Source organism: Artemia franciscana, chromosome 8 (genome assembly GCF_032884065.1).
Source record: "Artemia franciscana chromosome 8, ASM3288406v1, whole genome shotgun sequence".
In the NCBI taxonomy this organism is placed as follows: domain Eukaryota; kingdom Metazoa; phylum Arthropoda; class Branchiopoda; order Anostraca; family Artemiidae; genus Artemia; species Artemia franciscana.
In genome coordinates, this window is record NC_088870.1 from 48,871,957 (window position 1) to 48,896,831 (window position 24,875).

The following is a 24,875-nucleotide window of genomic DNA, read 5'->3' on the forward strand; positions in this document are numbered from 1 at the left end:
CACACGTTTGAGGTATTACCAAAATTTTTTTGCAAAGCTTTTTTCAAAGGAGCTATCTGCTGGATAATGTAGAGCAAGAATTTTGATGAATGATTGAACATAAAATCTCTTGCCGACCCCTTCCCCCCTTTCAAGGCAGTTTAGCGAACAGTTTTCGATAATAATTCAACACGTTTAAAAAGGTTAGACACAACTTTGAGGCGAAACAGCGACGCTGTGTCTACTGTGTATAGTGTATAGTGTATACTGTTTATAGAGTAAAAAATATGACTTGAATAAATCTAGTTCTAAAACGAAAGAGCTGACTTTCAGCTAAGGGCCTGCTCAAAGCTAAAACAAGTTGAGTCTGTTCACTGCAGTATTTGGCAATGCTGCACGCAGACTCAGTGCAAAAGCGAACTAAATCCTGATTACGAACAAAAAAAGTCCTGTGTTAATTATATACAAAAACGTGCTAGGCCCTGGGGCTGAAAATATACACATTATTTCAGAAAATTTCTGTTATAATTCTATAATATATTTTTTATCATTCTAACTACTTCAATCAGCTAAATAGCGTGGAATTTAAAGTCTTGTTTCTCTCTTAGTTATTCCTGGCTGTTTGGTATAGGAGATACAACCGTAGATATTTGGGAAAGAACTTATTAATGAGAGAACTTATTCGACTATAATTTGAAAAAAGTCTGGTTTCCCTTCCTAAATTGCGAAACAAAAGTGGTGGGAGTGATAGGTCAAAGGGGAAAAGGTCTAAAAGAAGTCCATAAAAGGGTCAAGATTATAATGAACAGATAATACTATCTAAACGGATTGACTTACCTTTTTTTATGTTTAGGAAATTGATAAACTAAAAAAAAAAAAAAAAAAAAAAAAAAATGTTTGAAACATGAGCAAAAGACAAAATATGAGCTATGTGGAACATAATTTTTGTTTTATTTGTCTTTAAATAGGCTATAAGTAGAATGAGAGTCAACAGATTTCACTAATTTATTTATCATGAAAATCTGATGCATTATGTATATTTTTTTTATTTCACCATTTACCTCCTTATCGCAAGGTTAAGTTTAATTATCTCCTTAAGAAAGCTATACACAACACATATAACTGAAAACAATTCTAATTTTCTAGTTTCCTGAAAGCAATTGAGAAGAATCTTATTTTACTTTACTGGTGACTCCTGAGATTTCTACTACAGGTTGGAATTGGGATTGCAAATGGAATCATTTCAAGGTAAAACACAAATGTGCATTCATTATGATGGCAAAAAAAAATAAATAGAAACGAGTTCCCCTGGAAAAAAAGAAAAAAAAATCAAGGTAGAGCCTATTGAAAGTGAAGACCTTGTGAGCAATAGCTTATATCTTATGATTAAGGAAAAGAGGAGGAGGAAACCCGTTTGAGTTTATAACTTAAGTAACTTAAACACCTAAGTGTTATGAAGCTTAAACTTAAACGAAGTGCTTAAATTTCAGCACCTAAGTACTATTAATGAAGATTAAAAAGTGAATAATTAGCTGAAAATTACTGAAAGAAAGTGGATTTTTTGCCGTTTTGGGTCGCAGCACTTAGAAAGAAAAAAAGAAGTTGTCCTAAAATGAGTCTTTCTATTCCTGAGTTGTATTGAAAACACTTATACAACTTTAAATTGCCTTTTTTTTATAATTTCCATTCTTGAAAATTTTAAAAAGTTACACTTTAGCATAGAGTGCGTGAGGGGGTTACCCCACTCAAATAAAGCATATTTTCTGTTTGTTTCAATTTTATTATCACTCTTTACTTTCGTAAAAAAAAATTTTATATTCAATATCCGTTTGTTTTTAATAAAATATGCGGGTCAATCCTAAGCATAAAGGGAGCTACCAAATGCTCTGTCCCTGCGGTTTAAATTAAAGTTTAGCTGATGTATAACAATACTTTAAGGAAAAGGGTCATTTGGGTTGCTTTATTTTTATAAACAAAATGAAACTTTCCCAACACCATTAGATTAATCATATCAAAGAACCCTATTATTGAAGTTTCAAGTTTGTACTTAAAAATTTTTGGAAGTTTGTATTTTTGCCAGAAGAAAGATCACACATGCGTGTTTATTAATTTTTTTTTCTCAGGGAGTGATCATATCCAACCTGTAACCCCAGAGGATCAGGAGAGGGCTCATTTGATTGGTAGTCAAAAGTTTTAGTACCCTTTTCAATTGACCAAAAATATTAGAGGGTGGCTAGATTAGATAGGAATTTGATTTGGAAGTTAAAAGTTCTAGTTCCCTTTTAACTGACCAAAAATGTTAGAGGGGTTGCTAGCCACTCTTTTCCCACACCCCTTTTTCCGAAATTCATCCGATTAAAATTTTGAGATAGCCGTTTTGTTCAGTATAGTCAGATCCAATTACTGTGACTTTGAGGATAACTTGACCCCCCCCCCCGACATTCCTGGGAGAAGGGATACGAGTTATGAGCTTTGCCTATTGTTTACATATAGCATTTGTTATTAGGAAGTATACATATATTTTTCGGAAAGATATTTTTCTGGCTGGGGAGGGGTTTGGGGGACTGGAAGGATCTTTCAATGGAGAAATTTTTCTTGGGGTAAGGGAATTTTTCGTGGGGTAAGGTGTAAGCCAGATTTTTGGGCATTATTTAAAAACGATTAGAAATTAGATAAGAAAACAAGTTTTTTTTTCAACTGGAAATAAGGATCAACATTAAAACTTAAAAAGAACAGAGATAATTACGTATATGAGCGATTGTACCCTCCTTAATACTTAGCTATTGCAGCTGAAGTATCTTTCTGGAACTTTTAAAAAGGCTTATTTTTCCAACTGAATTACCCTTGTGTTTCATGAGTCATTCTTAAATATGCGTAACAAAAAAGTCAAACTTTAGTTTAAATAGCAAAGTATAGGTAATAGAGCAGCCTGTGCTGAAATAAACGAAGTTCTAAAAGAAAAACGAATTTTCATAACGATATATCAAACAGTTCGGGGTAACGAACTGTAGTAAGGAGCGACCCGGCTCAATAGTAAACGAAATCTTAAAAAAGATTTTTAAGCTGATTTTGAATATATAGGTTTTGTTAAATTTAATGTAACCCATCAAAAGTTACAAGCCTGAGAAAATTTGTCTTATTTTGGAAAATAGGGGAAAACGCACCTTAAAAGTCATAGAATCTCAACGAAAATCACACAATCGGATTCAGCGTATCAGAGAAACCTACTGTAGAAGTTCCGAGCTCTTATCTATAAAATTGTGGAGTTTTGTATTTTTTGCCAGAAGACCGATCACGGGTGCATGTTTATTTGTTTTTTTCCCAAGGCTGATCTTATCGATCCAGTGGCCCAAAAATGTCGTGAGAGGGCTCATTATAACGGAAATTCAAAGTTCTAGTTCCCATTTTAAGTGACCAAACAAATTTGAGGCCACCCAGGCTCCTTCCTACGCTAATTTTTTCCCAAAGTCAACGGATCAAAATTTTGAAATAGCCATTTTGTTCAGCATAGTCGAAAAGCCTTTTAGCTATATTTTTGAGGATAACTCACGCCCTCACAGTCACTGGAGGAGGGGCTGCAAGTTGCAAACTTTGACCAGTGTTTACATATAGTAATGGTTATTGGGAAGCGTACAGACGTTTTCAGGGGGATTTTTTTGGGAAGGGGAATTGGCCGTGGGGAAGAGAATTTCCATGAGGTGGCGCAGGATTTTCTAGCATTATTTAAAACAAAAAAAAAAATGAAAAAAATAAATATGAAAAAGTTTTATCAACTGAAAGTAATGAGCAGGATTAAAAATTAAAGCGAACAGAAATTATTACGCATATGAGGGGCTCATCTCCTCCTAAATACCTCGCTCTTTGCGCTAAAGTATTTTTAGTAAATGCAACTGTTTTACGGCCTTTGTGATTACGGCCTGTGTGTTATTCTTAAAGAATTGGGAGAACAGTTAAGCTTTAGTGTGATTAATAAGGGGGCAAATATCCACATATATGTAATAAAAATATAGAATATAGAATATATGTAGATACATAGAACATATAGAATATAGAATATATGTAGAATATAGAACATATAGAATATATGTTCTATATGAATATAGAAGTTCGTTATGTTAGTTAATTCGTAAGTTACATGTATTTTTTTACTAATAAAAACGTTCGTAAAAAATTAAAAGTTCTAGTTGCCCTTTTAAGTAACCAAGAGATTGGAGGGCCGCTAGGCCTCCTCCCCCACCCCTTTTTTCTCAAAATCGTCCAGTCAAAACTAAGATAAAACCATTTAGCCAAAAAAAGTTACTATGCAAATTTTGTTTTAATTATTCATGTGCGGAAAGCCAAAATCAAAACATGCATTAATTCAACAACGTTCAGAAATTAAATAAGAAAAACAAGTTTTTTTTAACTGAAAGTAAGAAGTGACAGTAAAACTTAAAGCGAGAAGAAATTACTCCGTATATGAAAGGGGCTGTTCCCTCCTCAACACCCCGCTCTTTACGCTAAAGCTTCTACTGTTTTAAAAAGTAAAGTTGAGAGAAAGAGTCAAACTTTAGCGTGCGCGAAATTTGAGGGGGGAACAGCCCCTTTCATAAACGGAGTAATTTCTGCTCGTTTTAAGTTTTAGTGGTGCTTCTTACTTTAAGTTATAAAAAACTTGTTTTGTTTTTATAATAGCTTACATAAAAGCATCGGTTCTTATTAAAAATTAAATAAAGAAAAACAAGTTTTAAAGTTTATTTTAAAAACAGTAAGAAACTTTAGCGTATAGAGCTTGACGTTGAAAAGGAAAAGCCCCTTTCATATACGGAGTAACTTCTGTTCGTTTTAAGTTTTAATGTTGCTCCTTACTTTCATTTAAAAAGAAATTGTTTTTTTTTTATTTAATTTCTGGCCATTTTTGAATTAATGAATGTTTGATCTTGGCTCTCCGCACATAAATAATTAAAACGAAATTTGCAATTAATCGGAAGATTTTGAGAAAAAAGAGCGAGGGAGGAGGCCTAGTTGCCCTCCAAATTTTTGATTACTTAAAAGAGCAACTAGAACTTTTAATCTTTTACAAACGTTTTCATTGGTAAAAAAAATATACGGAAGTTACAAATTAACTTACGTAACGAACTTCTATATTCGTATGTTTTTATTGCGTATATGAGGGGGTTCAATCCTCGTCGATACCTCGCTCTTTACATTAAAGCTTAGATTTTGTCCCAATTTCTCAAGAATGACCTCTGAATCACAAAGGCCGTAGAATAAATAGTTGAAATTACTAAAAATACGTTAGCGTAAAGAGTGAGGTATAACGAGGAGGTAAACCCCTCATATGCGTAATAATTTTTGTTCGTTTTAAGTTTTAATGCCGCTCCTTACTTTCAGTTGAAAAAACTTTTCATATTTATTTTTTCATTGTTTTTTCAAATAATGCTAGAAAATCCTGCACCCCTTCATTGAAATTCTCTTCCCCCTTGAGAAGCTTCTCCATGGAAATATTCTCCTACGTAACCCCCCCCCCCTCAAATCTCCCCCCTGAACCAAAAAATTCCCCCTGAAAACGTCTGTACACTTCCCAGCAACCATTACTATATGTAAACACAGGTCAAAGTTTGTAACTTGCAGCCCCTCCCACGGGGACTGCGGGGGAGTAAGTCGTCCCTAAAGACATAATTATTAGATTTTTCTACCATGGTGAATAAAATAGCTCTCTCAGAATTTTGATCCGGTGACTTTTGGGAAAAAATGAGCGTGGGAGGGCGCTTAAAAAGGGCACTAGAACTTTTAATTTCCGTTAGAATGAGCTCTCTCGCGACATTCTAGGACCAATCAGTCGATACGATCACCCCTGGGAAAAAAAAATAATAAACATGCATCCGTGATCTGTCTTCTAACAAAAAATGCGAAATTCCGCATTTTTTTTAGATAGGGGCTTGAAACTTCCACAATAGGGTTCTCTGATACGCTGAATCTGATGGTGTGATTTTCGTTAAGATTGTATGACTTTTAGGGGGTGTTTCCCCCTATTTTCTAAAATGAGGCAAATTTTCTCAGGCTCGCAACTTTTGATGGGTATAACTGATCTTGATAAAACCTATATATTTAAAATCAGCATTAAAATGCGATTCTTGTGATGTAAATATACTACTACTACTACTACTACTAATAACTCACTACATTACCAAGCCCCCTGAGGCCAACACAGCTACGCACGCTCCTCCTCCAACCTAATCTATTTAAAGCCTCCCTCTTTACACCCTCCCAGGAAGTTCCCATTTCCTTTAAATCTTTATTTATGACATCCTCCCAACCCAGACAATGACGACCTGCTTTCCGTGTAGCCCCAGACGGTTGGCCAAAAAGGACAATCTTCGGTAATCTGTCATCCTTCATCCGTAGAACGTGGCCTAGCCATCTCAACCTTTCTTTCATTATAGCCCCAGAAAGCGGGATTGAACCACACTTTTCGTACAACCTACTGTTTAAAATACGGTCAGTCAGCCGGGTACCCAGAACAATCCGTAGGCAACTTCGCTGGAAAGCATCTAGTAAATTTTTTATCTGTTTTTCGGAGTGCCCATGCTTCAGAGCCATATTTGACCACTGTCATCACTGTAACTTCCAATATTCTAATCTTGGTTTGTAGACTTAAGTGGAAATTTGCATTCCTTTGTGTAAAAACACAAAGTCATCCTGAAAAGGATGGTCAGAGTTCAACGTTTGGTTGATCGTTGGTTTCCCCAGGGGTATCCGTATTGAATAGGTTGTCCTTGAATATCGGAAGATGACTGGTCTGAATATAAATTCAAGGTTCTAGTCATTTTGTTATGTAGCAAAAGAGATTGTGTGATAGTAAGGTACCGATTTACCTCATTATGCGGCGTAAAACAACAATTTATGCCGGAATGAGTCAAAAATGCTATCATTCAAAATTGTGAGATAGATTATTGATTTTCCGATCTATATCATAATTGTTTTTATCGTACATCAGATGGATGCGAAAACACAGTCCTTCAAAAAAAAAAATTGTTATAACAGTCAATAGACTTTAGTAAAGTATAAAGTATAGTATACAACTATAGTATACTTTATTATAGTACACTGTAGTAAACACCCATAAGGATTTAATGTACAATTATTTATTTCTTTTCCAATAGCCACTTCATTCATATAAAAGACATATTCATATAAACTTCTGTGGGGGCTCATTTTATTGAAAAAGTAAGCAAATACTGTCCTTTTTAAGAGTAAAAAGCGGCGAGGAAGTAACCAGCCCCCTCCAATATCCCTTTCCAAAAAAAAAAAAAAAAAATCCGATGCAGTGGAAGCATAGTTCGTCTTGGCTCTCAGAAAGGCTTAGAATATTAAGGCGAAGCTTAGGCAGGCCGAACAAAATAAAAATACCTTATGTGCAAGCTGGTGGTCAAAATGGCGTAATGTTGATGGGTGGTTGGAAGGCAACCACCTTCCTTGCCCGATTTAGGTACTCTTTCTCCTCAACACTGATCTAATTTTTAAAAAAAAACTGATTAAAATAGTCAAAAGATCCAATATCTTCAGGTATGCCATTCTCCTACAACCTGGGTAAGCAGTTTGAAATACAGTACCCGCTTATCATTGGGTAAAGGGGAAAGTTCGATTCTGGTTGTGTCAGAAAAACATTAAGGTAAAAGTTTTGGTAATGCTAAGGGGCGTGTAGAACTAAATTAAAAGAAACTAGGTACATCCTCTCTATAAAAAGGGCATATTTGCAATGTCTTAAGAGTGGTCGAGGGTATTAAATTGAAACATTCAGGGTATACTCAGGGGAGTATGTTGAAATGTGGCCAGAGGGCTACCAGACCCGTCCCATGCCTTTTTAGCTGCCCTCCTTCCAAACACATCTAATCAAGTTTTGGATATAGCAGGTGAGAGATTTGAGAATGGTATTACTTACATTCCTTGCTCTTTTTGTTGTGGAATCACTGGAGGCATAAGCATAAGCATAATCATATTCATAGGCATAATCATTAGACACTATGAACATTAAAAAAATGGCTTTTATAAATTCTTTTAATGTTGATGGGGAAATCTGAACAAGATGAAGGATCTGGCTCCCCCCCCAATGTCTCTTAGACATCTTCCTAAATCTATATATATAAAAATAAGTTGTCTGTCTGTGTGTCTGTCTGTCTGGTGACGTCATGTTTCTGTGTCGACTGACGTCATGAAGTTAGTTGTCGTCATTTTTGCTATGACGGTGAAGTCATTAACGGTATTTAAGACATTTGTTCACGGAAAAATGTTTAATTGTAAAATGACTGAAGAACCTATAATGGCAACAGCCGAGGAAGCTGCTCAAAGAGTTTATGCCAAAAAACTTGCTGCTGATAGAGAAAGTAAGAAAAGAAAGCGTTCCGAGGAATCACAAGAACAGCAAGAAAACAGGCTTGCAGCTGATAGAGAAAGTAAGAAAAGAAAGCGTGCCGGGGAATCGCAAGAACAGCAAGAGAACAGGCTTGCGGCTAAAGAACGCAAAACCGCGCAGTTAGATGAAAATCCACATGGACAGCGAGAGTCAAAACATATCAAAACTGAAAATGATAGCGATGATGATTGGGTTTGGGATTTTGACTTGGATAAGGTCATCAATGCCTACCAGATTTACGTTAAAAAAACAAAGGTTCGTCGATATGTACTTCATAGTGACGCTGAAAAATAAAGAAGAAAAAGAAAACTGAAAAAAGAAAAAAGGTAAAAAACTAAAAAAAAAACTAAAAAGAAAAAACACTCAAAGAGAAATTACAGACCGGGACACAAATGATGACCGAGACAGAGGGAATATAAGTGACGACCGGGAACCTCAAAGAGAAATTACAGACTGGGACACCCGGACACAAATCACTACCGGGACACAGGGAATATAAATGACGACCGGGACACAGGGACACAACTACAACGGGGACGCCGGGGGCACAGGCGGGATATATAAATGACGACCGGGACACAGGGATTGTTCGAATAGAAATTACAGACCGGGACACCGGGACACAAATGACGACCGGGACACCGGGACACAGGGAATATAAATGACTACCGGGACAGTCAAAGAGAAATTACAAACTGGGACACCGGGACACAAATGACGACCGGGACAAAGGGAATATAAATGACGACCGGGACACAGGGACACATCATTAGAATAATGAGGTATAGATCTGAATACGGATTATTTTTCCCATGGACAATTATATGTTGCATGTTCAAGAGTCAGTAAACTTGACAATCTATTTATATGCACAGACAATGGGACAGCGAAGAATGTTGTAAATTCGCATGTTTTACGTAGTTAAAAACATATATTTATATCTATCTCTATTCACTGGTGGGACACAGGGACACAACTACAATGGCGCGTAACTAATAATAGCGCGTAAGTCGCGTAACGACTTACGCGCGCGGGGGGGCTTGGGGGGGGCGCGAAGCGCCCCACCAACTAGGTGTTGGGGTGGCGCGAAGCGCCACCCCAACAACTAGTATCCCTTAAAATTTTCACCTTCATACGCTCAGCTGCTCCTTAGATATTGATGCACACATTATATTTTATTGTGTTTAGTATCCCTTTTGAAATCTGTGGGAGTTATGATGTCACCCTCATAGACATAGAGGTTTGACCTTTTGACTATCTAAAACAAGATGTCTATTTAAAAAAAAATGATTGTATATTTTTTTGAGGGAGGACAGCTGAAAAGCTTATGGGAGAGGGCTCGAAATGGCCAGAAACTATTGTCAAAAACAAATGAAAATATATAAAACATAAAGAGCACTGATATAGATAAAAAGAATTAACCTGGAAGAGAGTAAAATAAAATTGAAAATTCAAATCAAAATTAAGGCAAACAAAATAACTAAAAAAAGGTGTTTGGCTACCGCTATCTATGCCCCCTCTTACTATTAAATTTTGTTAGGGTATGATCTCGTTTGCACTTTATTAAAAACCAGATACATATATTACACTGAAAAACGAAAATAATTATACTGAAATAAAATGCTCCATTACCTTTTCCCCAATATTAAAATCATTTTATACACATCTTACTTGTTTTTATTAGTTCCCTTCAGTTATATTATATGTTTTAATATAATTTTTTTATTTTTGACCAATGTTTCAAAACATTAAATAAAATTTTCGAAATATGCTCATTTTCCAGTAAGCGCCAGTGACACGATCGGATTTAGAATTTTGATGGTAAGAGGAGACGGGACAGAAGGCAAACTACTTTGTGTAGTAATTTTTGTTCCTTTTAAGCCCGACTTTAGTTTTTTTTTTTTTAATTTTACCCGTTTCAATTTTTATTAATTCATTTATTAAGCCATTTGTATAATAATTTATTAATTGTTTTTTTTTTATTTCTGTTTGTTTTGGGTTTCAGGTTATTATCTCATTGCAATTTCCCGTTGTTTTCAGCTTGAACTACTATAGGACTATTTTTTCTTGTTTTACGTTTAATATATCTCTTTACTTTTTATTGGAAAACTTTGCATTTTGACTCTTTTTTAATTAATATCCTAAAAACCCGATACATGTTTTTTGACATAGCTCTGTGAGTCTCCAATCAGATTGGAAAGTTTGAGGATAGTAACAATATAAAGTTTAATTTTGTCTCACATTACTCATAGAAATCCTTTATTTTGCATACGAAATATAAAATATATCCTTAATTTTGTGAAAAAATATATACACTTTGAAACTTTAAGGCTTGTCGATATTGGAAGGGTAAAGCTTGTAAATGTTGTAAGCAAGTGTGGTTCAAATATATTGTTGAGTACCTTACTTACATGTTGTGAAGAGACAATCGTAATAATGGTGTATTTACTACCAACTAAAATTATAAGGTATTTGCTGCGAGCAAAGGTTTTATTATCGTTAAGATATACAAATAGGATATTCTATGAAATGGGTGAAAAGAATTGACAATGATTAAACCGGTCTTACTATCCTAGTTTTGTAAAATGTAAGCTATTCCACATTTTTGTTTTTGTATATTTTTTAGAATTCATGGAGAGGTACAAAGAAAAGCTCGACTCGGAATCTATTCATCGGGCAGTAGCTGAACTGCAACGTCTGATAAATAGCATTTCGGAGAAAACCCTGGGTGACGAGTTTAGGATAATTGATGAAATTGAAGGCTGGTTAGAAGATTTTTGCCATAGAGCGAAAAAGTCAAAATCCTTAAAAAATGCCGATGTTGGAAAGCTTCTTAAAGTCGTTGGTGAGTAATTTGTATTAATTATGAGTAGCTTAGCAGGTTTTATACGTAGCTATACTGGCGTAGTATTTTATATAGGTAAGTAATGTATAATATGATAGCATAATATCTAATGAGAACATCATCTACTACGAACTGATATAAGTTTACGTCTATCCTATCCCTAAGCTGTTTCTGAAACCATTTCAGACTACAACGCATATGGCAAAAAACATTAAAAACAACAGAAACTTCAAGGTGAGAATGATCACAAATCAAAATTTCATCCGATACTTTAACAAAAGTCTTTTTAACAATTCAAGATCTGAAATTATAAAGTCCAAATTTGCCACGCTACCTGGATTATGAACATAATTTTTTCTGTTCGTTGACACGAAATTTTTGAGATACTTGCACGTGCTTTAGCAAAACGTTCCTAGATTGCTCGTTTCTGCAATTAGTAGTCATGTAAACCGCAAAATAACGGTATGGCCTAGATCAACCGCAACAAAAGTATCATTGGTTTCAAGTAAAACACACTTAAGGCTCTTATTTACTTCAATCATAATGCTGCCAGAGGGACGACCTGCCAGAGGACGATTTCAGCAGGACGGATGAAGAATTCTTGTTCACAAGAAACTTCCAACTGATTACTATTAACGCCACTTAACTGTTGCTCTACTATACACACTATATATATATATATATATATATATATATATATATATATATATATATATATATATATATATATATATATATATAATATATTTATAGTATATATAATGTTCAATTAGCAATCACCTTCAACAAAACACCGGGATACAAATGACGACCGGGACACAGGGAATATATATGACGACCAAAACACTCAAAGAGAAACTACAGACCGGAACACAAATGACGACCGGGACAAAAATGACGACCGGGACACCGGGACACAGGGAATATAAATGACGACCGTGACACTCAAAGAGAAATTACAGACTGGGACACCGGGACACAAATGACGACCGGGACACAGGAGACATAAATGACGACCGCGACACAGGGCAATCATTAGAATAATGAGGTATAGATCTGAATACAGGTTGTTTTCCCCACGGATAATTATATGTTGCATGTTCAAGAGTCAGTGAACCAGACAATCTATTTATATGCACAGACAATGGGACAGCCAAGAATGTTGTATATTTGCAAGTTTTACGTAGTTAAATATATATATATATATATATATATATATATATATATATATATATATATATATATATATATATACATATATATATATATATATATATATATATATATATATATATATATATATATATATATATATATATATATATATATATATATATTCACAGATGGGACACAGGGACACAACTACAATGGTGCGTAACGACTTACGTGTGGGGGGGGCGAGAAGCGCCCCCACCAACTAGGTGTTGGGGTGGCGCGAAGCGCCACCCTAACACCTAGTATATATATAAAATTAAGTTGTCTGTCTGTCTGTTGACTGACGTCACTGTCCGCATTTGACGTCTGAATTATTTCATCATATACCAATTCAAAAACGAATATATTCAAGCCGAACTAGCTCAGTTGGTAAAGCGTTATGTTCCAGGTTCTAGGTTCGAGAGGTTCCAGGTTCAAACCTTGGCTTCAGCATTAATACAAAAGAAGAAAAAAAACTAAAAAAGGTAAAAACTACAAAAAATAACTAAAAAACTAAAAAAGTTAAAAACTACAAAAAAACTAAAACGAAAAAAAACTAAAAACTGAAAAAGAAAAAAATAACTAAAAAAAGGAAAAAACTAAAAAATAAGGAGAAAAAGAAAACTAAAAAAAGTAAAAATAAAAAGTATATACAGACGGGGACACAGGGAATATAAATGACGACCGGGACACTCAAGGAGAAATTACAGACTGGGACACCGGGACACAAATGACGACTGGGACGTGTGTGTCGACTGACGTCATGTTTGTGTGTCGACTGACGTCATGTTCCAGTTCGTTCGACTTTACTTCCGAGGTATCTGAATTCCACTAAATACTTACTGAATTCTCTCTGCACTTTATGGCAAGGGGTGGATCACTCGCTGCCATGCTTTTTGTCTTGTCCGAACTAATTTTCAGTCCCAAGAGACTTGCTTTCTATCGTATGACATTGAGAAGCTTTTGTAGGCTCTTCTTGTTTCCCTCAATTAGATTGATGTCGTCGACATAATCAACATCTGCTAGTCGTTTATTATCGCGTATTTTAATCCCAAATCTTGTGGAATCTCGGAGCGCATAACACATAACAAGGAAAAGAAGCAGGGGGGGGTCAACAAGATATATGACGATGTAGCAATCGTCATATGTAGCGATGTAACGATGATGTAGCGATGTAACGATGTAACGATAACACACGGAGGGTAGCATGGCTTTCCTCTGTGTTAATTAACATGTCAACCTGCCTGAAGGTCTCCCGGAAGTTTTTTTGGGACATTACTAGAAAATCAATTTTAAAACCCTTATTCCATATATTTTTTTTTAAAGATACTAGTTTTATGGGTGATTTGGACATTAATAATTCTCCAATATATATTTTTATTGTGCTGATATCTTTATATATGACATTAAAATAAACAAAAGGGGAAGTTAAAGTCGAACCACTAATAGCTTCATTCATTCATTCATTTATTAAATACTAAATATATTATGCAGCATATATTACACCATATAAAAACTAGATCCCCTGAAGTTAACTTGTTGGGGCATCCATTACACTAACACACTATATCAAAGATAGATACATTTCAAACATATGTAAAAAAAAACATTTTACGGTATTACAATCACTTTATTTGATTTTTTTTGTTTCGTCTCTTAGCATTTGTTTGTTTTGTGTATATTTTGCACACTCTTCTCTTATATTGTTATTTTTCCAAGATACTATAGAGTGACTTAATTTTAAGTTATTGAAAAGTTACTGCTAGTTGAGTAACCAGACATGATAGATTACCGAAGATTGTCCTTTTTGGCCAACCGTCTAGGGCTACACGGAAAGCAGGTCGTCCTTGTCTGGGTTGGGAGGATGTCATAAATAAAGATTTAAAGGAAATGGGAACTTCCTGGGAGGGTGTAAAGAGGGAGGCTTTAAATAGATTAGGTTGGAGGAGGAGCGTGCGTGACTGTGTTGGCCTCAGGCGGCTTGGTGCTGCAGTGAGTTATTAGTAGTAGTAGTAGTAGTAGTTTTACTTTTATTCCAGATATTTTTAACTAATTTTGTTTTTCTCCTTAGTCTTCCTTTAAAAGAATTATGTATACCAGCCTGAGACAGAAAAAATCAAGTCTAGGATTTGTTTTTGAATTTATCAAGGTATATTCATCTTAATTTTTCTTACAGATTTTGAATTTAGGACAAAAATTGTCTGTATACTAAAATCACGACCTGACAGCGAGCAGTATATAGAGTGGTACGAATTCTTGCTCTTTGTAAGTTCAGAATTTTTTTTTTGTCATTTATGTCCTTTTCTGTCATTTATGTCATAATGTCATTTCCTTTTGTTATTTATGTCCTTTCCTAAACTGCATAAGTTTGAATTAATTATTCAGTTTAGTTAAAAAAATTCTAATAAACTAAAGACTAGAAGGAATAAACTCAATTAATAATTCAAACTAAAAAGAACAGACATCAGCTTATGCATTAACACGTAGATAAGTGGGATAAGTGGGATAAGTGGGGACGTAGATAAGTGGAATGTAGATGTAAGTACATAAAGTCGAGCCAAACTTTAAACAAACAGAAATTACCGAAAACAGGATTTAAACTATCGCTCCCCAAGTATTCTGTTTGTGACTATTTTGAATAAAATTGCTTTTTCAGATTTCTATTTGTGCTAAAGAGGGTGTCTAAAAGGGTGAGAAGGGGAACGGATTTTTGCCCTCCATTCCTTTTTAATATGCCTCACAACATGTCTTTAAAATTTTAACTTAACAGTCTTATCCACTCCTTGGATATTGCTGTTTGCCTTTTCACAACCCTCATTCATATATAATGTGTATTGACTCTGTTTGACATCACCCTCATCATTTTCTAAAAGTTTTACTTTCTTACGCTTAGTGTTTTTAAAGAATCACGATCAAACATGCAAAGCCTTTTTCCAATAACCAACCGTTTATACAAAGTTGCATAACTCACGGCAGTTGCCCCAGGAGCTTTGAGGGGTTTGTCACTTACGAAGCCATAAATATTTGGCTTTTCAACTATTTTGACAAAGATGGGTATTAAATTTTTTTTAGAAGATATATTTTGAGATAGGGCAGCTAAAGATGGAATGGAAGGGGGAAGGAGGAGTATTTGTCTTCTCACCACTTTTTGACATTCCTAAAAATATGTCCTGAAAGTTTAAACTTAGTACCCTCAGCGGTATTTGGGATACTGTAGATATGCCTTTTCGATAAACTTGATTCACAAAGTATCTTTTGATTTAGCTTAACATGCACCTCAACATTCTCGAAAAAATCACCTTAATACCCTTAGCCTTTTTGAAAACATATAGAATCAAACATTTCCCTTTGTTCTAATGCTAAATTCTGCATGCAAAAATGTGTAAATTGTCTAATTTACAATCCTTGCTCTATGGCTTTGACGGGTATGGAATCCCTGGAGGTATAGATATTCGACGTTTTGACTATTTTGAACAAAATCACTTTTTCATTGAGGGGAGAAGGCACCTAAAAAGGGCAAGAAAGGGGGCATCTAAGGAGTTGGGCTGGTTGCCCTCAAATCATTCTTCAACAAACCCTCAACATACCCTGAAAGTTTTAATTTTTTACGGTTGCGGTTCCTTAGATATCGTTGGTACCCCCTTATCAGCCAACAAGCAAACAGTTTCTTATGATTGTATTCGACACCCTTCTCCAATACTGTGGGAGCTACATTATTTCTATACGCATAGGTATTTGACCTTGAGTGTTTTTTGACTAAAATAAGCTATTTTCAAGTTTTAATCAAAAGTTTGTCGAGAGAAGGAAGCTAAAATGGGTGCGAGACGGGGACTGGAAGCCCTCCGACCTTTTTTCAATATCCCCCTTAACATGTCCAGAAAGTTTCAACTTAATACCCTCAGCTGTTCTTAAGATATTGTAGTTCCTCGTTTTTGATCGTTTTTGGCAATGGGCATATTGCCTTTGGATTTAGTTTAACATACCTCTCCACATTCTCCAAAGTTTCATCTTCATGCCCTTAGCATTTTGGGATACACCCAGAATCAAATATTTCCAATTTTCCCAATGATAAATCTCGCGTTTAAACAACGGAAAAATTCCATAATTTACAACCCCTACCCAACAGTTTTGTGGCCATGCCATCAAAGGAAGCATAACTGTTGGACTTATTGACTAGATTGAACAAAAATAAATTCTAAAATTTTTCGCAGTGTTAGGCAAAGATGACATCTAAAAAGGGCAAGGGGGGCTAGTTGCCCTCTGATCCTTCTTCATCGCCTCAACACACCTTGAAAGTTTCAAACATAGTAACCCTTGCCGTTCCTTAGATATTATTGATATTTCCTTTTGACAACAACCAAGCACATAGTTTATTTTGATTGTGTTTGAAATCCCTGCCAACATTTCATTGAGGCTACTTTAGCACATTAAACCTTTTTGGAGAAGACCAAGGATAAAATATGAAAGTTCTTAAGCCGAACTGGCCAGAATTGACAACAAACATCAAAGAGAAATAAAACTAAAATAACAAACTTATCTGCCCTATGTACCTATTTTGGGGGAGATGCTTAAGTGAATTTCGCGCAAACGTAACATTGATACTTGTTTACAATCAGTGAGACCATTAGGTAGTTTCCTTAATTCTGGGAAGGATTTAACCCGGGGAGATTTAGTTAGTGGGGTGTATAAAATTCCTTGTTCTTGTGGAAAGTTTATATTGGTAGAACTCACCAACAATTTATTGAAAGATTTATTGAGCATTGCAACTCTTTAGAAAAACCCTACCATTAAGAAAGCCTCCTGTAACTTTTGTTTCGGATCTTGCTGAACATACATTCTTTCATTCTGAACATTTTATACAATTTGGTGAGGCTATAGCTATTCCAATGATAGGGGTTTTTCTCAATGGGCGAGGGAGGCTAATTAAAAACATATGTTTGCTAATCTTTCAATAAATAGAGACACGGGGAATTTAAATATTGACCCAATTTATGATTGTCTTTTGAAAAAAGAACCAATAGTCAATAAGGGAATTAAAATTTTTACAAAATCACCAGGGGAAAAGATTACCTACTGTACCAAAAATAGTTGCTTACCTAACAAGATGATTATTTCGCAGCAGAATAGTGAACTTAGTTTCAATTTTCATAATTTTTCCTCAGTTGCTTTGATTCTCATTGAAGTAACTTTAATAGCTTCTTTTCACTACGTGGATCAGTAGCGATAATTGTATTTATTATTATTGGTGATGGTTTTATTTGTTTTTAGTTTAGTGCTTTTTCTTTTTATCTTGTTCTAATGACGCTTAGTTTAGATACAGGCGAAATATCCGCGTTATTTTAGTCTTTTCTCTCTACTGGCCGCAGTCTCGTTCGAGGTTTTTTTGTGGAGTTTATCTCTCTTTGGTGTTTGTAGGATAAAATATACCTACTTTTTCGAATAAAAAAAACCTTATATAATAACAATGGGCAATTTGCATACCTTTCAGCCCTTGTCCCGGGGCTTTTTTTTGTCAACCGTGGAGACATGGGTATATTACCTTTGGTATTCCGAGTACTTTTGGTCTCCAATCGAATGAGCCCTATATTATTACCTCTTCCATTCGAAGTACCTCTGGGAAATGAAACAAAAAAACAATAATACATTGAAGTCTTATGATCCTTCACCATAAGCAAGCTTATAGAATTGCCTCCGAAATATTGTGTTGGTTATAGCTAGATTGTTATACCTGCAAAAATGTGGCAGTCTGTAACCATTACTGTTTCCTTTTCTATACCAACCTTACCTACGCCACGATGTATTCTATTCCAATTTCTACCGACCTAGACACTAAAATCTCCAAATAAAAATTGTATATTTTCATCTGCGACCCTGTCTTTTTGTTCTTAGCTGTTAGTAGAATTGGCTTGAATCACCGCTATCTCCATAAGTCAGTTTTGCAGAAGAAATAAATAAAAAATCAAGTCATGTTACCCCTAAGGACATAGTTATTGGATCTTTCAACTGTGCTGAACGAAATAACTACATCAAAAAGTTAATCGGACAAACCTTGGGGAAGAAAAGGCGAGGGAGGGGGGCTAGTTGCCCTCTAATCTTTTTCGTAACTTAACAAGGGCACAAGGACTTCTGATTTCATTTTCAATGCACCCCTTCCCAATCTTCTAGGAGTATTATTTTGATTATCTCACGCCTGAAAAACAACAACTAATAAACACACATCTGTGATCTTTCTTCTAGCAAAAAGTGTGAAATTCCACATTTTCGTGCATAAGAGCCTGAAGCTCATACAGTAGGATTTTTCCGGTACGCTGTATCTCATCGTGTAATTCTTATTAAAATTTCCTGACTTTCATGGGGCGTTTCCCCATTTTTAAAAGTCCGGTAAATTTTCTCAGGCTTATAACTTTAGACGGGCAACACTAAACTTGATGAATTTACATATTTGGAATCAGCATAATAATTTATTTATATATTAATTTCAAAATTTCGTGTTTTGCTGTTACTATTTTGCTGTTACTATTTTACCGAGTCGCTCCTTATTTATAGTGCGTTACCATGAACTGTTTGAACATTTGTTACCAAGAACTGTTTTATATACTACTATGAATGGTATCCTTTACCTTTTGTCACAAAATGAGTGACTAGCACTTCTTCATTAATACTTTCTTAACTCAAGGAAGACCTAGTATTTTGCTTGTTCATCAGGAGCCTTACTTCCTCCCTATGCGCCCTACCCTTCCTGCCTGAGTAAATGCATTCTTTATCGCCTAATTTCATATTTCCTACTCCTGTGATAGAAGTTTCTGAAACAAGATAAGTCCAATGGAATCCTCTAGATATCGATATGATCAAAATATCGATACCATAGTTGTTTTTTAACGTTGTAACATTCAAATTGCAATTTCTATATTCTTTAAATCGTTGAAATTATTATGCCTAAAGGAGCATAATGCCCAAAAAAGGTTCCCTGGAGAACATACGGTCCCGGAATTAGTGCAGGACGGGGACTATCAATTTTTGGAAGTCTAGAAAAAAAAACACTTAAGCAGGTTTAGAACAGACAGCAAGAAGTCCTACTGAACTAGTTGAATGGAGGCTTTTTTCCAATCCTATCTTGGTCACAACATATCTCAAACAGTTCGTGGTAACGAACTCTAAGTAGGGAGTGACCAGGCTCGACAGCAACCGAAACTCTAAAAGACGTAATTTTGATACCAATAGGTACATCAAAAGAATAGAATTTTATGCTGATTTTAAATATATAGGTTTCATGAAGCCTAATCCTGCTCATCAAATGGTACGAGGCTGAGAAAATTATCCTTATTTTCAAAAAGAGGGAAAAACCCCTAAAAGTATCGAATCTTGATGAAAATCACACCATCAGATTTAGCATATCAGACAACCCGACTGTAGAGGTTTCAAGCTCTTATCTGCGAAAATGTGGAATTTTGTATTTTTTGCCAAAAGAAACATCACGGATGTGTGTTTTTTATTTTTTCCCCCAGGTTGGTCGTATTGACCAGGTGGTCGTATTGACCTCCAACGTGGCCCTCTAGAGAGGGCCACGTTGGAGGATCTTTCCCTGGAGGAATGCTCCATGGGGGAGAGAATTATCTATGAAGAGGGCGCCAGATTTCCTAGCACTGTTTGAAAAACGATCAGAAATTAAATACAAAAAACTTTTTTTCAAATGAAAGTAATTAGCAACATTAAAACTTAAAACGAACAGAAATTATTATGTATATGAGGGGATTCGCACCCTCGTCAATACCTCGCTTTTTACGCTAGAGTTTTTTAGTACTTTCAAAAGACCTATTTATTCTAATTGAATGGCCTTTGTGATTTAGGGCGTTATTCTTAAAGAATTAGAACAAAATTCGAACTAGCGCAAAGAGCATGATATTGAAGAGGCGGGAAAATCCTCTCATATACGTAATATTTTCTATTCGTTTTAAGTTTTAATGTTGCTCTTTACTTTAAGTTGAAAACACTGTTTTTATTTAATAAAACAAGAGTCGGAATCCTATTCATTCATGCCTGAAAATATTATGCTCCTACGGGGATAAAACATTACTTGATAAGTCAGCTATGAAGAAAAAGCCCACCAAAATAGACCATGCTCACAATAATTATGGAACAGTTGTGGTAACGAATTGCAGCCTAATTAAGGAGCAGTGTGTCTCAATAGAAACCGAAACTCTAAAAAACGGAATTTTGATGTCAATAGATACATAAAAAGAATCAAATTTCTTATGCTGATTTCAAATATATAAGTTTAATCAACTTTATTCTTACCCATCAAAAGTTACGAGCCAGAGAAAATATGCCTTATTTTCAAAAAAGGGAAAACACCCCTTAAACATAATAGAATCTTAATAAAAATCGCACCAACGGATTCAGCGTATCAGAAAACCATGTGCTGTAGAGTTTTCAAGCTCGTATCGACAAAAATCTAGAATTTTATATTTTTTGCCAGAAGGAAGATCACAGATGCGTGTTTATTTGTTTTGTTTTTCCCCCAAGGACAGTCGTATCTACCCAGTGGTCCTAGAATATTAGGACAGGGCTCATTAATCGGAAATTAAAATTTCGAGTGTCCTTTTAAGTGACCAAAGAATTGGAGGGCAACTATTTAAGTCCCCTACCACGTCCATTTTTCCCAAGTCACCCGATCAAAATTTTGAGCCGTTTTGTTCAACATAGTTGGAAAATCTAATAACTATGTCTTTTAAGATGACTTCATCCCCCAAAGTCTCCGGGGAAGGGCTGAAATTTATAAATTTTACCCATTGTTTACAAATAGTATTGGTTACTGGGAAATATACAGATGTTTTCGGGGGAGATTTTTCTGGTGGGAAGGGGGAGGGGGCTAATTGAGAGGATCTTTCAATGTGAGAATTCTCATGGGGATAGGGAATTTTCCATGAAGGGGGAGCCGGATTTCCTAACACTATTTAAAGAAGGATGACAAATTAAATAAAAAAAAGTTTTTACAACTGAACGTAAGGGGCAACATTGAAACTTGAAACGAACGGAAATTATTACGGATATGAGGGTGTTTGCCCCTTCCTCAGTATTTTCCTCTTTATGCTAAAGTTTTTTTAAGTACTTTCAAAAGAGCTCTTTATTCTAATTAAACGGTTTTTTATGATTTATGCGTCATTCTTAAAACATAGCAACAAAATTCGAACTTTAGCCTAAAGAACGAGGTACTAACGAGGGGGCGAACCCCCTCATATACGTAATAATTTCTCTTCATTTTATGCTTTAATATACTCCTTACTTTCAGATGAAGAAACTTGTTTTGTTTTTTTCGTTATTTAATTCACTTATTAGAATCCAGTGCCACTAATGTGTCAATTACAATACTATAGTTTCGTCGAGGGGCACCCATCCTCAGGGTCACCCTGCAGCGCTGTTAGCAGTCACAGTTTCGGTTAGAAAAATTCGTGAAAGTTCCATCCTGATGTCGCTATGAAGCGACGAAAGCAGGAATTCCTGCTTTGGAATAGGGACAGAGAAAGGAACTTAAGATGGAGTTGAGACTCAAAACTATCGCAAAGCACCGAAACACCTCTAATTTCTTATACACAGTCCTCCTCGCCATTGTATTTGTAGGATATTCTCCCCGACGGGAGAATCACCATGGAGGAGGTTTCCACAGGAAAAATTTCTATAGTAGGTGAGGAGATTTCCGGGAAATATTTCCCACGGATAAGGGATTTCTGGCATGATTCGAAAAACCATCAAAAATGATATAAAATCCAATATTAAAAAAAGTAGGATAAGGAAAACATTACTGGCAGAATTTTCCGAAATATTTTTTTGGGGGGAGGGGGGAGTTTTTCATCAAGAGTGGAACTGTCTCAGGGGAATTTTCTGAGGAAGGGAGGCTTTACATGGAAGGAACTACAAAGGAGGGAACTTTTACGCTAAAGTTTGCTTTATTTTTTTCCAACTCCATAACGACTACTCATGAAGCAAAATAAGACTAACTAGAATAAGATCCTTTTTTAAAGTACTTACAAGCTTTAGCGTAAAGAGCTCTTAGCGTTAAGCGCGTTGAAGAGGGGGCTGTCTCCTCATATACGGATTAACTTCTACTCGTGTTAAGTTTCAATTAGACTATTGGAAGGCGCCGTAAGTATAGTATATCCGTAAGTATAGTTCTAAAGCATGGGTCCTCTGAAAAACGGAGGAGGATTTGCTAGATGTTTTCCAGAGAATTTACTTACGTATTGTTTTGACTGGCTGACGTATCTCAAATACTTAACTGTACGAAAAATGTAGGTAAATCTTGCTTTCTTGCATAAAGGTTTAGATAATGAGATAAAGGTTTAGATGGCTAATACACGTCCTGCGGATGTAGGATGGCAGATTGCCAAAGATAATCCTTGTCGGCCCACCATATAGGGTGTAACGACAAGCAGGTCGTCCCCAAAATGAGTGGGAAGATGTTGTAAGGAAAAGATTTAAAAAAAAAACAAAAACGGAAAGCTCGTGGGAGGGTGAAAAGAGAAAGGCCTTTGTGTAAATGGAGGAGAGCGTGCAGGGATGTGTTGGCCTCATGGGACTCAGCAGTTCAGCGGTGAGTTATTTGTAATAGTAGTAGCAGTAATAGTAGAAGAATTAGTAGCATATATATACATATATTATTAGCACATGTACAGATTAGTTGTAGTTAGTAGCATATATACATGTTAGTAGTACATGTAGTGGCAAATATACATATATATTACCGTCTATAAAAATTTTTCTTGTTGAAATTTCCGAAGAGTTAATAATTACTTGTCCACTCTTTACTATGAGTTTGCTGCGACAAGGTTTTTGTTGCCAAAAATATCCAATTTTGGCTGGTTTTAGACAGTTTAGCTATTTGTTGTAAATTCATGTTCTCAACGTCCCAGAAAACAGTAAATAAAAATTAAATTAAATTTTTTTCTAAATGATAATACAAGAGTGTTTTGGTCTTACACAGTTGGCTTTACTAGAAGAATCTTTGCTAAAATTTTCTTGAAGTAATCTTTCAGTCGCAGGAGGCAGATCATAGAGAATATCAACATTACATTTTACTAGGAAACTCATTTACCTCTTTGAACTGGTCAGATTATTGATAACAAGATAGGTCAAAACAACAAATATTTCAGGTTTTATGAGGTAAGTTCTTTATCCTTAAGATATAATTATAAAGTGGATATTATAAACGGAATTATAAAACTATACAGTCTCGTCGTTATGATAGAATGTGCAGTTTTATCATTTATTTGTAGTTCATTGCCACTTAATAATGAGAACTATTGAAAAAGCAGTAACCGTACAAGACATCATTAGATTGGTTGTTAGTCCAAAATAAACTTTCTTCAGATTAATTCTTTTGTTCTTTGCATGAATATATATATTGTTCATTTAAATTTCTCTGATTCGGTTTTCATTTAAAATTTCAGGGCTTACACACGAAGCTTCTTCCGTGCAATAAAGGGCAGTGTTATAAACATCGCTTTCTGGTTGAATATCCTCTTACTGAATTCAAACTGAGTTATCAAAACATCGGATCAAAAGTCTTAACTATCATATATAATTAGAAGAAATCGTTAATATAAAGCTAATATATATATATATATATATATATATATATATATATATATATATATATATATATATATATATATATATATATATATATATATATATATATATATATATATATATATATATATATATATATATATATATATATATATATATATATATATATATATATATATATATATATATATATATATATATATATCCAAAAGAAATAGCGTTAACCTCGGAAGGGTGATCAGTCTTTTGTGAGAACTGAATTATAATGACCTGATTGCAGACTTTTTTCGTTTGCTAGAAATTATGGATTAATGTTAAGTGACTAGATAATATCATTCTTTTAAAAAAGGTGTGTTTTTAAGTTAAATTAACAATATCTTAGGATCAGGCAGTATTTAAAAGAATTATTAGTATGAAATTACATAGGTAGAGAATTTGTTTGTTTATAATTGAACTGTTTTTTGTCAACTTAAGGTATTACAAACATGTTCAGATTTTTTGGAAATGGTAAAACGTCTAACTTCTGATACATGGAAAAATGACCCAATTCTAAAATGGACCTGCGAAACCATTGAAGCAACCGAGACACTGAAATTGTATCAAGATCTCTTAGAGGTAAGCTAACTCTTCTTAAATATAAATACAAACTAAACAAAGTCACTATATCCTAAAAACTAATCCTCAAAATTAAGTTATAATAATATTTTAAATTAATCCTACTATCTGTTGTAGAGTTTCAAAGTCTTTGATTTAAACCAACTTAATCAATAAAGCTGGCTGTCTTACCATCACGAGACCACTTTGTTAGTTAATGGGCCATTTTATGACCAAAAAACATATTCGTTAGAATTAGATTGTTACAACTACGAAATTGCG

General features: G+C 34.8%; 1 protein-coding gene across 1 annotated transcript in view; it reads left to right on the top strand.

Annotated features, from left to right (window-relative positions):
• Window positions 1-1,062: 1,062 nt before the first annotated feature.
• LOC136030708 (cytoplasmic dynein 2 heavy chain 1-like) overlaps window positions 1,063-24,875 on the top strand; it is a 575,385-nt gene continuing 551,572 nt past the window's right edge. The window contains exons 1-4 of the mRNA XM_065709779.1: window positions 1,063-1,227; window positions 11,001-11,219; window positions 14,590-14,678; window positions 24,474-24,614. Coding sequence (XP_065565851.1) covers window positions 1,212-1,227; window positions 11,001-11,219; window positions 14,590-14,678; window positions 24,474-24,614 — 465 coding nt within the window. The 5' untranslated portion in view covers window positions 1,063-1,211. The remainder of the gene's footprint in view (window positions 1,228-11,000; window positions 11,220-14,589; window positions 14,679-24,473; window positions 24,615-24,875) is intronic.